This window comes from Apodemus sylvaticus, chromosome X (genome assembly GCF_947179515.1).
Source record: "Apodemus sylvaticus chromosome X, mApoSyl1.1, whole genome shotgun sequence".
NCBI classification, from domain to species: Eukaryota; Metazoa; Chordata; class Mammalia; order Rodentia; family Muridae; genus Apodemus; species Apodemus sylvaticus.
In genome coordinates, this window is record NC_067495.1 from 29312998 (window position 1) to 29325905 (window position 12908).

Genomic DNA, 12908 nt, shown 5'->3' on the forward strand with positions numbered 1-12908 from the left:
TGGTCAGGCTTTCTGGTAGGTGTCCCTGCCCGCTGAAACATCATGCTGACCCCTTTCATTAACACTTTCTAAAATGTAATTGTTCACTTTATGAAATATAGTTCATTTGTTCACCCACCAAGGACTATAGTTTTTTATATTAGGAATTATCCTATAAGATAACTATCTTGACGCTGAAACAACATAGCACTCTTGGTCATGTTTTACATGTACAGCATCATATATAACTTAAGATGTATAATTTACATATTCAGAGTAGTGGACAGACTATGAAACTCACCTACATTTTATTTTGAGTGTAAGTTACATTCACTCTGATTGAGAATTGATTGTATTTTGAGTGTTTGTGTGTGTGTGTGTGTTAGGAGGTAAAAATGTTGTCCCTGGTCTAGAAGAGAATTCATGTTAATTGGAAGCAGAGTGAAAGAGAGAACAAGAGTAGAAAGGACAGTATAGAAATTTGAATGAACAATTGTGAAGCTAGCTTCAACAATTATTAACTCTTTGTTCTGGCTGATTTCCCCACATGCTCAGTATTCATTTCTTTCTTTTCTTTTCTTTTTTTTTTTTTTTTTGAAATACTTCCAAGACAATGTATTGTGGCATGGGTATTTTTAGATATTTTAATAGAGTGCTTTGGGAATTCACTGGGGAAAATAAACTATTATACCCAAGAGTTTAGGAAGGATCTGTAGAAGAGAAATAGTTGAGTTCAGATAGGTGTAAAGGAAGGACATTACAGGGGACAGATTGGGACCATCACTTACTGTACTATTAAGTATTTATGTTTCTCTGAAATGGGCACCTGAGGTATAATTTACTAAGAGACTTTACTTGTTAACTTTATTTTTGTGATACTGGGGTTGAATCTAGGGCTTTGTGCATGGTAGGTAAGTGTGCTACCACTGAGTTTTATCCCTAGCTCTTGACCAGTTCACATTCAGTTTTGGCAAACCAGGATAACACATAAGTAGTGGTAATGACTAATCTGTTCTCTTTCCACTCCAATGATTTTCTAGACTTTGTACATTAGAAACTTGAAAAGTCACCCATTCTCTTTTATAAGAAGAGGAACAGCCAGCATTTGTCATCTTTATTTTTGTCTTCAAAAGAGGAGGAATAATCAGTTCTGAAATCTAGTGAGTAGGCAGAAATTAATGATTTGAGTAAAAATCCTGTCTGTAAACTAGAGGGAAAAACCACTCGACCATTGCACACATGTAGGTTCCTGGGGGTACTTTCTGCTTAGTTATATTGTAAAAATGTCAAGGTTTCATCATATAGCTTTGCCTCATTTTTCCTGTTATGAAATGGGGGGTTCAGTATCATTTTTCTTGTCTGTTTCAGATCACAGAACTGTGTGGTGCAAAGCGGGTTGGTTATTTTGGCCCAACACAGTTTTATGTTGCCCTGAAATTGATTGCTGCAGCACAGTCCGGCCTCCCTGTGAGGACAGAGAGTATTAAATGTGGTGAGTAGCTCATATTTATGTTTTATTGTCTTCAACAGGTTTGTTATTTGTGTGAATCTTTTTGGTGTGTCTAAGGCATGTTCTCTAAGGTTTTGTGGAATTTCGCCTAGCTTCTTCTTATCTTCTCTGCTAAAGAAAATAAGGAAACTCACCAGGTAGCTTTAGTTTCTGTTTTCTTTTTTAGATGGGGAAAAAAATTATAGTGACCTGAAATTAGATCCTTTCAGCTGGCAGTTAAGATAGATCTTATGCTTTAGCAAGATGACATTGGGACAGGAATTCTCCAGACTGTGGCAAAATAGTAACATTCCATTCAATTTCCACTTGAGGTGCCAGTGGCATCATTTAAGGCTCTGTTAGGAATCAGGATGGAGGAATGAAAGAGTGGCATGGACCTGGGTGTCCTTTACTGTCCTCCACTCCTGTCTGCTCTTCTGTGCCCCTGAATTAGCTGTTCTGATGATTTAGGAGTTACCAAGATTTTGGCAGAATGAATTTATCTTCTCAAGATAAAGGAAATTGTGCAGAAGTCCTTCATGTCTGCTCGGCACCCTTCTCTTGAGTGCTTTAAATACAAATTGAAAAGATGGGAAGTTTATATTTAATTCGCCTGGGGTCCACCCAGAGTAGTGGGACTTTTGAGAGTTCTGTTGGTGAATTTTACATGGAACCAAGGATGAGAATAACTTCTCATGAAAGTCATGTGAAACATTTCCAAGAACTTTGCATGTGGTATGAAGATATATTTCATGATATTGGCACACAGGGCACACCATTTAAGGGAACACATAATATCAGTATTGTTTAAGTGCTAAATGTGCATTTACATGACCCTACTGGTTAATGCCTCTTTTATGTTGATGCTAAGTGTTTCTGTAGCCTCATCCTGGTTGCAACTAGAGTTAAATCAATAACTAAACAGTTTATCAGGTAAGTAGGAGTGTGACTTATAGAACACAAAGAATGTCTGCCGTCTTTCCTTTCTGGAGACTGAGCATGCGTGAGGATGACTAAGGGAAGGTTGGACACGATGTAGGGCAGGGTTCTTAACCCTTATGTGGTTGCCACAAGCCATTTTGGCTAATTGAATCCTTCTTGAGCTTTGTTTATTTTTATTTTAGGGTCCTGGAATCAAACTCAGAGCCTTGGCCATACTAAGCATATACTTTTCTACCTACCTCACTCCAGGCCTGAACAATGTCCAAAGGAATAGGATTATAAAGGAAACCTATTAGCATATCTATAGTAACACACATACTTCTTTTAAAATCATTTTTTAAATTTATTCTTTAATTTTTTTTTAAGTTCAGACTTTATCCCCCTCCTAGCCCACCCTGTGACTCCACATCCCACATGATTCTAAGAGGATGCCCCACCCCCTCCCCAACTCCACCAGACCTTTCCACTCCTAGGGCCCCAAGTCTCTTGAGGGTTAGGTGCATCTTCTCTAACTGACTCCAGACCTGGCTGTCCTCTGCTGTATATGTGTCGGGGACCTCAAATCTGCTGGTGTATGCTGCTGCCTGGTTGGTGGCCCAATGTCTGAGAGATCTTGGGATTCTAGGTTAGTTGAGACTGATGGTTCTCCTATAGGGTCACCCTCCTCCTCAGCTTCTTCCAGCTTTTTCCCTAATTTAACCACAGGGGTCCCCAACATCAGACCATTGGTTGGGTGTAAGTATCTGCATCTGACTCTTTCAGCTGCTTATCGGGGATAGGCCCCTGTTTGTAAGCATACCATAGCTTAAGTAATAGTGTCAGGCCTTGGGGCTACCCCTTGAGCTGAATCCCAATTTGGGCCGGTCACTGGACCTTCTTTTCCTCAGTCTCTTCTCCATTTTTGCCCTGCAGTTCTTTCAGACAGGAAAATTATGGGTCAAAGTTGTGACTGTGGGATGGCCCCCCCCCCTCTCCCTCATATGATACCCTGTCTTCCTGCTGGAGGTGGGCTCTATCAGTTCTCTCTCCCCACTGTAGGGCATTTCATTTAAGGTCCCTCCCTTTGAGTCCTGAGAGTCTCTCACCTCCCAGGTTTCTGGTACATTCTGGAGGGTTCCCCCCCTCCCCAACCTCCTACCTTCTGAGGTTGCCCGTTTCCATTTTTCTGCTGGCCCTCAGGGCTTCAGTCCTGTTCCCTTGATACCTGATCATGGTCTCCTCTTCCTCTTCCTGTCTTCTTTCCCACCCAGATCCCTTCTTCCCTCTCCTTCCTGCGATTCTTCTTTATTAAATGCATTAAATAAAAGTCCCTGCAGTAGCTGAAACAACTGTCACACTGCAGAACAGTAAGCAGCATGGTGGGGTTTTAATCCTACTGCCTCCCTGGCCTTTAGATCCTGAGTTGAGGTAGAAAGATTTTGGAGCAGTGATTCTTGTTTCACTGGGTTTTTCTCTCTCTTCAAAGAAGAATTATAGTATCCAAGAAAAACAGAAGCAGAGATTCTCCAGTTGACCAGAGGGCTGGAGGGGAGCGGCAATGCTGCGCACTGCTTACTTTGCAGACTTTATCTCTGAAGGCTAGAAGAGAATCTTTTGGGTGGGACAAGCACTTTGTAGAAAAGACAACTCCTTAGAGTGGGTGGATAGAGCGGCTAGGGGTGGAGTGAGAATCCCAGGGGGTAAGGATGGAGCCAAGAGGGCTTGCTGTATGTGGAATTCCTTCCCTAAGTGGAGATAGACATTTGAATACTAACTATTGTGTTGGGATTTCCCTTTAAGCCAAAGTCAATTGAGCCCCTTTGCCTAATGCCTCAGTTCTTTTTCTTTTGAAAATTCAGTGGCTTTTTAGTAGCTTCTTTCATACCTTCTCTCGCTATCAGCCTTCCTATGGGGATCTAGAGCTGCTCTGAACAAATCCTCTTGTGCATAGTGATCCCCAACTGTATGGCTGGCCAATTCTAGGCATCATGCCTTCTCTCTACACATGCCTTTGGACTCAGCTTTTTTTTTTTTTTGCCTCCTCCCTCCTCAAGTTCATGTCTAACCTTTTGAGCAGTTTCTCTCTCTCTCTCTCTCTCTCTCTCTCTCTCTCTCTCTCTCTCTCTCTCTCTCATCCTTCCCTCCCTCCCCCTCTTTCTTAAATATTTATTTATTTATTTATTTATTTATTTATTTATTTATTTATTATATATAAGTGCACTGTTGCTGTCTTCAAACACACCAGAAGAGGGCGTCAGATCTTGTTAAGGATGGTCGTGAGCCACCATGTGGTTGCTGGGAATTGAACTCAGGACCCCTGGAAGAGCAGTCAGTGCTCTTAACCACGGGGCCATCTCTCCAGTTCCGAGCAGTACGTTTCACCTTTGTTTGTTTATGCTTGTTACAGAACTCTTTGGTAGAATTTTTTATCTTTAAAAAAAATAAGCAAAATTACATTTAGAGGTATGTGTGTGTGCGTGCATGCGTTGTTGTGTGTGTGCTTGTGTATACATGCTACAGTATGTGTGTAGATGTCAGAGGACAACTTTGGGGAGTTGTTTCTTTCCTTCTGCCACATGGGTCCCAGAGATCCAACTCAGGCTGCCAGACTTGACAACAGGCATCTTTATGTGCTGAGTCATCTTGCTGGCCCATCTTTGACCCTTTTATCTAGTAAAAGCTCTGGGTCTTACCAGGAAACTACACACTGACAGTGGGGAAAAGGAGTAATGAGACATGAAAGAAAATTTGTTATTTTAATTTATATGTTGGTTCTTCTGCTCTATCCTGTCTCTGACATACACATACATACATGCAAGTCAAAACTCTACAAATGATGTATTTTAATGATCTGTATAAAGTATAATCACATACAAAATATTTTTTATTTGTATTATTTGAAGAAAACTTCCTCGCTTGGTCACATTTAACATTATAATAGTTCTTATTAAGATACAAATTTCTGACTACAGTGACCCATTTTCCTTGTGGCTTATCCATTCCAGTATGGTGGCCAAGAGCCATGTGTACCTCCTGAACACTTAAAATATGACAAGCATTGAGGTATGCAGTAAGAGTAAAATATACATTTGAGTTTGAAGAGTTTTCACTAAAAACAAAAATAAAATATTTCAATGATTTCTGTTTATATTTTGGCTGTGCTGGGAATCAAACCCAGGGCTTTGACCGTGCTAGGCAGAGTGCTTATGTCCCAGTGCTATATCAGCTTCTTTTACCATTTTATGTCACATGTTGAAATAATGATATGGGGCTAAAATAATTAAATTTAATTTGACATTTTATAATTTCATCTAAAATTAAAAATTCTTGTTATAAAATTCATATGACACACAATTTCCCCTCCTACCAATTTTATGTTTGAAATTTAGTAGTGTTAAGTTTATTCATTTTGTTGTATGTGAAGTTTCTAGAAATTTCCCACCTCCCATTATAAAATAGAAAATCTGATTAAACAACTGCCCAATTCCCCATTATTCCTTATCTCTGGTAACCACTCTACAAGCTTCTACTTGTTTGTATTTTACTGCTCTTGATGTAGGTGGAATCACAGAGTATTTGGGTTTTGTGACCAACTTATTTCACTTTGATTTTTGTCTTTTTTGTGATCTTTCTCTCTCCCTCCGTGTGTGTGTGTGTGTGTGTGTGTGTGTGTGTGTTGCATGCATGTGTCTCTGTGTGTGCACCTATACATGTGCAAGTAGAGGTCCATAGCATCTGTAATTATCTACTGCTGTCCACCTTGTTGATTTGAGACAGGGTCTCTTATTGAATTGGAGAATGCTTGCTCTTTCATCTGCACTAGCAATCACTGCCAGCCATCTATTGGGATATTCCTATCTCCTTCCACAGTGCTGGAATTATAGGCACACACAGCCAGGCACACACAGCCAGGCACACACAGCCAGGCACACACAGCCAGGCACACACAGCCAGGCCCAAGGTTTTACATAGCTTCCAGGAATTTGAAATGATTCTGGAGAAATGCCATAGCCAAAGTGTGAGAATGTGTGAAGTGACAGTGTCCTTAAGGGTATGGTGGAGTCCTGTACAGCTGTTAACATTTATAATGCTACACTTGCATTCCATTGTTCCCTGGACTGAATGCATTGGCCAGGGAGCTTATAGATCCTTTGGCTTTTTTTCTGAAGAAAAACTTGGAGTTATCTTTTTATGGCTGGACCACAGTAGAAAGTTTTGTATACTCTTGTTTGTTTTACGTCCATTTTGCAGACTGATCTGAAAGATACAACTTTCTGTGAACAGTCCCAGGATTAGCTTCTGTGTGATTCACCAAGACTTTGGAGTTGTTCTTGTTTACCTTTTTGCTTAGGTCCTCATGCTTGCAAAGAAAGTGCCCTTAGTCATAGAACAAAAAGTTCTAGGGGACTTGAGAGATTGTAGTTAAGAACTCTTGCTGCTATTACCTTGTTTGTCATGTGTTAATTTAATTAAGATTGGGATATGAGTGAGCAATGACTAAAAAACTGACCTTCTGTGATCACTTGGCATACGTCACTGTATAGTAGGTGTTTTTCTGATTAATTTTCTATAAAGCTTCACTATCAAATTTGGTGTACAGATGACAAAAAAAATATTCAGACCAAAGACATTAAGTTTTACCTTTTTAAAAGCTTGTAGCAGTTTCAGGGAGATGATACTGTCATGAGTTACCAAGGATAAGATATATGGTTACAATTCTGCTAAGTGACAGTTGTTTAAAATCCCAGGACTGAAGAAAGTCCAGGAAGAATGCAGCTGTATTGTGTCTTTCACTGTCTGCTAGCCATCTGGAGGCAAAAGCTTGCTTCCTAGGCAAATGATTCTGGAGAAGTGCCTTAGCCAAAGTGTGAGAATGTGTGAAGTGACAGTGTCCTTAAGGGTATGGTGGAGTCCTGTACAGCTGTTAACATTTGTAATGCTATATTTGCATTCCATTGTTCCCTGGACCGAATGCATTGGCCAGGGAGCTTATAGATACCAAGGATCTTGATTTGTTTGCTTGAAGAAATATTTGAAGTAGACCAATAAGTTTCATGGTCCAGAGTAGAAAGTATTTTGTATGCTCTTGTCATATATTTTAGATCCATTTGTGAGACCCATCTGAAAGACAGATTTCTGTGAACAGAGGCATACAATTGGTTCCTGTGTGACTCACCAAGACTCTAGAGTTTCTTTTTACCTTTTCCCTTTTGAAATCCATTTCTGCCTTCAGTGCTGGAGAGCTGCCCATGGTTGGGAAATATTCAAACATTAAAAGTGGTGACCATCTTTCTTTGGAGAGGAGTCTTGCTTTAAGTTTTCAGGTTGATTTATCTATTTCTGTCTCCTGGGTCCTTAGCTGATTGAGCACACAGGGATTTGTCATAATTGCCTACCTCTTTGAATCAAATGTGGACATAGCAACTAAAAATAAACATGTGGCTAGTAGAGCACCAGGGCCTTCTTTGCCTGGGGAGTAGCATACTTGCTGTTGCTAAGATGTTTCCTGGCTTTAGCACAGCATCCATCATTGGGAGCACAGCTGTGTTTTTGGAGTGGAGGGATGACAGAAGTGCATAGGCACACTGGGAATTATCCTGAACAATGGCTACAGATGCAAATCATTATGCCTAATCCACAGCATCATCCTTATTTGTGTGGATCTTTGGGTCACATTGCTTGTGTGTGACTTGCTGTGCTGAGAACTAGAAGCATGCCAAAGAATCATTTTCATTTTCAGAATTGTTTGTCAGAATTTGAGAGATAAGTAAGTATACCAGGCAGACCATTTGTGCACTGTGAGTGGCCAGTGGTTTTGACTTTAGAATAAATGTTAGAATAATTGCTCTGACTGCATAATACTTTCTTATCAACAGGCAAGCAGAGATTGAGTGTGAAAATTCAAAGAAGAATTATATTGAGTGGGAAACTATTTAAACGAGTAAGTTTAGCTCAGGAATGGGGGTCATTAATGTAGGTCACTGACAAGAACCAGCTTGCTTGGGTTAAAACTGTATCTTGCCTAGAGATGAGTTGTGTAGTCCTGGGGGACAGTATGTAGCTTCTTCACATCAGTTTCTACAGCTGTAAAGGGAGTTGCTAATGCTAGTTTATCTTACAGAATTGCTGTGAAGATAAATGGGTTGGTATGTGTAGTCCCTGAACACTGCATCTGGTGTATTTAAGCATTTATAAGCTTTGCTTGATATCGCTGCCTCTTGTTTTGATAAAATTTCACATCCTTTTTTTTTTCTTCAGGATCAAGTGGGAGCTAGTCCCAAGCCTGAATTTGTTCAGTGATGATTCTAGCAGCATGGAAAAATGTTATACTGGAATATCTTGGTTAAGCATTACATTTCTTTCTTGTGACATTATTATAGAAGTCTCCTTTGTGCCTGAACTAAAATTTAAACTATATTTAGTGCTCTGGAATTTTCCCTTAAATTGATTTATTTTGGGCCATTGAGCGCCCCGTTTTGCAGTTGTAAGATAAAGCCTCACTTAAGCTTTTCTACTTCTGCTTCTAAAGAACTGCCTCTGCCTCGCTTTGTGATGTCGAAGAGTGATGGTGAGAAACGGTTTGGGAACCCAGCTGAGCTGCATGGAACAAAGGTTCAGATTCCATACTTAACCACAGAGAAAAATTCTTTCAAAAGAATGGACGATGAGGATAAACAGGTAAAGGTGTCTGATTTGGCACGTTCATTTGATTCTGACCTCGAGGCCTCATGTAGGACAGCCTCTTGTCTGTTGCCAAACTCCCAGCAAATATTGCCATCTGGAACACAATTACAGACTTGGAAGTGAGCCAGAAAAGTTTTCTTGTAGCAAGAAGAAGCTGACACATAGGAATTACTGCTAGCCACCCACTGGCCCATTCGAATCTGCCTGTGTAGAATTGTGTGTGCCTCAAATAGTGCTGTCGATTTAATACTTACTTGATTTATCTAGGTCAGTGGTTTTCTAAGTGGGTTCATTGACATGTAACTTCTAAACAACATGGAAACAAACAACAAAGCTACAACCAAACAGAAGAAATGGTATGTCTAGGAGTTAGCAAGTGTTCCCCTCCAAAAAGAAGCCCCAAAGGAGTTTATGCCCAAACATGGTTGGAAAGTATGTCCTCATATCCAATTCGTATGGGAAAGACTAAGTCAGCCGTGGAAATTTAGAATGTATGTATGTCAACAGGCAGGTTCTACTGTAAAGAGACCTGGAGATCTATGTTTACCTTTTTTTTTTTTAAATCAGGGAATCCTTTCTTGGGAAACACATGTGGAACCGAGTCTCTGCAAATGCTGTTTCCCACTTACAGGCTTGGAAGCAGAATAGGGAGGATGGGCTTTTAAAGTCAGGCCACTGATTGCAGTCATCAGGTGGTGATTAATAAAGACAATAGGATGCCATTATAGTGGGCCTATCAGGAAGAGACAAACAGTCATCGTGATATAACTCATTCTTTTGATAATGAGACATACAGATTATATTCAACAGTGTCTTCTGTAAGGTAAAGGAACATGCTATATTTTAGGAAGAATTGAACCAAGATGTTGTAAAATACAATGAATATTAGATTAGCTTTCATGGTTTACTTTGATGATCTTGGATATTCAGTGTTGCAAGTTTCTTTATTTTATTTAGTTTTTGACACACAGGGTGTATCTATATATCCCAGGCTGGCATCAGACTTGTGTGGTCTTCCTGCCACCTGAATGCTGTTTTAGAGGTGTGCTTCATCATGCCTGGCCAAAGTTTTATGTTTATAGTTATAAGAGGTATATCTCATTTTGTTAAACAACTCTGTGTAAGGTTGCTTTAATCATTTAAGTGGCATATTAGGAAGACACAGGAACTTGTACTCAGTATACTTTGGTATGAGCCTGAACAGTGGTAGATTCCCCAAAAAGTTTCCAGGTCTTATCTCAGATCATGTATTTGTTTTTAAATTAAGGAATCCAATATAGTCTCAGGGTTATAAAAAGCATCATTTTTCTGTTCTTTGGGCACCCCATGCTTGCAGTCTATTAGTAGTCCTTAAAAAATGAGGAGGAGGAGGAAGAAGAGGAAGAGGAGGATGAGGATGAGGACAAGGAGGAGGAGGAGGGTGAGGATGAAAACCAGGAAGCAGGCCCAGTCTGCTTATTTGGCCTAGAGTCCTGCATCACTTTCATAGTTGAGTTGGGATTCCAATTATCCTTGTGAAGGCTTTCATCTATCTTAGTATTTTGGAGCATCTTAGATGGGGTGGCTATGTTTTGGAGTCTCTCAGTGTGAAACAAACAGCTCCTCAACATTTAATTTTGTCTAATAAGCTCTAAGAATACCCACTGTTAATCATTAAACATTTAAAATATAAATTTTATTGAATTTTCTGGATTTATATTTGGTGAATACAAATTCAGTAAATAGGAATCTTAAAAAAGGAAGACTCATTAATTCATTAATTGAATGAAAATGGAATCTGTCCACAATTGAGGTTTATGAATGGTCTCTCATGTGATCAGTATCTTTCATTTTCCAGAGGAAAATATTACTGGGCTAACTGCAAGCATTTCGGGCTGGTATTAGTAATTTAGGGAGCACAGCACTGGCAAGCCTGTATTCTCTGGGTGCCTTTGGAATGAACCTTTTTGCTCTGCTGCATTTTTGAGGAAACATTTCTCTCCATTTGTTAAATCAGCCTGGTCACCAGCCGTAGAGTCACATTTTGCTTCTTAAACTGCAGCTCAGAATGCCAGGCTTTTCCAGTGGTTGCCTCTGAACTCTGCTCTGGTTCTTTGAAGCAGGAAACACAGTCTCCCACGATGTCACCCCTCGCCTCCCCTCCTTCTTCCCCGCCTCATTACCAGAGGGTGTCCTTGAGCCATGGCTACAGCAAACTGCGGAGCGGCACAGAACAGATGCATCCAGGTAAGAGGCGACCAGGGGGCCAGCTGTCACAAGCAATGTCTTAGAGTCTTCTTAATCTACCAGGCTGCAATGCCACCAGCTGCTTAATTTCCTGATTTAATTACTCTTGTCTTTGGAAACATGGCTCAATTTCATTTTATATTCTCAAGCAAAGTTTATTTTAAAAAAAAATGAAATTAAGCATATCTCAGCAATGCTTTGTTTCCTATTCTGGAAGCTAGTTTGTCTTTAGACTTGTAAACAACTATTTAGATGATTTAATATTTCATATTCAAATAGCATTAAAGGAAAGTAGCATGTATAAAGAGGTTATATTTTTATGAGAATTGTTATTTTCTTCTGCAAGGACACTAAACATATTAACACAGTAACTACTTTAATGAAAATTCTTTAAAAATATAACTATGCAAAAAGTAAAAGAGTTGATCTGATCTTTAAGGAGTGGGGACATAAATGAAAATATTGAGCTTTTATGTTTTAGGATAAGGATAAAGGAAATGCTAGTGGTAGCGTTTTGCTGAGAAACATGAAGCATGCCCAGTGATGGGGCTGTGTGCTTGTTCATATTTATGCTTTCCTGGTCATTTCAGGGTAAAATGCGTGAGGTGGTCCTCAGGATGACTTGCAGAGTTGGCTGCCCAGACTGCAATGTGTGAGACTCCATGAATTCACTGCAGTACCTTGTTCTTCTGTGGTTCACATCTCTAGTTTCAGATGTGACCAGTTTAATGTATTCCAGAGCAGAATGTCCTATAGCCCCCTGCCCAATTTGTGGGACATGGTAGAAATGACTCAGTTTCTGCAGGGTTTTGCTGTTTTAGAAAAAAAAAAGCAATGACTTTTAAAGGGTCACAGAAATAAAATGGTATTCTAGGCTGAACTAAAGAGAGGCTGTCCTTTTGCAACGAGAAGCAGGTAGGATATTATGAAAAGAGCTTTGGGTTAGAACCAGAAGGTTGGGTTTGGGAGGCCCCTGAATGACTTTAGGCAAACCCTTGGGCTTCTAGGAACCATGGTTTTTTTTTTTTTTTTTTTTTAACCGTGATGAAGGTTTTAAGATGATTCAGTGGGAATATGAATGCAAACTCATCTGGAAATTACATCCTATGCAATACAAGATGGTGTTCATAATAGATAATTAAAAAGTTCGCCTTAAAATCATCTATCTCATTGGTTAAGACTTCATTTTCCTCTTGTACGTTCCCTTGTATTATTTGCCTTTCTAAAAATAAGTGCAATTGTTTCTTCTATTTCAAATCTAATTTGGCTTAGAAATGAATGTTTAGTCCAGAGGTAAGTCCATCTTTGTTGTATTAACTCAGCCTAGCATTAAGTTCTACGTTTGATAGTCGTTGCCCGTGTCCTCTGTTTCCTGCCCCATCCTCTCATCCTGTGCTAAGTGGGCTCCCGTCCCTGCAGCACTGAAGAGGCAGTCTGCTTCCCTCCTTTCTGGATTCTGAGGAGTTGATGCCAAGGCTCTGTATGTCCTCACTCATTTTTATACTTTCTTTGAAAGTGGTAATATCTGTGTGTGACAAGGTGCACATATTATAAGTATTTAATTTAAATCTTAACAAATGGCTATGCTCATGTGGGTACCACTGACATA

The 12908-nt window shown here is 39.8% G+C and overlaps 1 protein-coding gene across 7 annotated transcripts in view; it reads left to right on the forward strand.

Moving 5' to 3' along the window:
• Nucleotides 1–12908, forward strand: part of Reps2 (RALBP1 associated Eps domain containing 2) — a 244272-nt gene that overhangs the window by 73788 nt on the left and 157576 nt on the right. For 4 of the 7 annotated variants that reach the window (XM_052171138.1, XM_052171143.1, XM_052171141.1 and 1 more), the window contains exons 2-4: nucleotides 1348–1471; nucleotides 8919–9067; nucleotides 11173–11299. In XM_052171138.1, coding sequence (XP_052027098.1) covers nucleotides 1348–1471; nucleotides 8919–9067; nucleotides 11173–11299 — 400 coding nt within the window. The remainder of the gene's footprint in view (nucleotides 1–1347; nucleotides 1472–8918; nucleotides 9068–11172; nucleotides 11300–12908) is intronic. The other 3 variants (XM_052171139.1, XM_052171144.1, XM_052171142.1) reach the window with 1 other exon arrangement.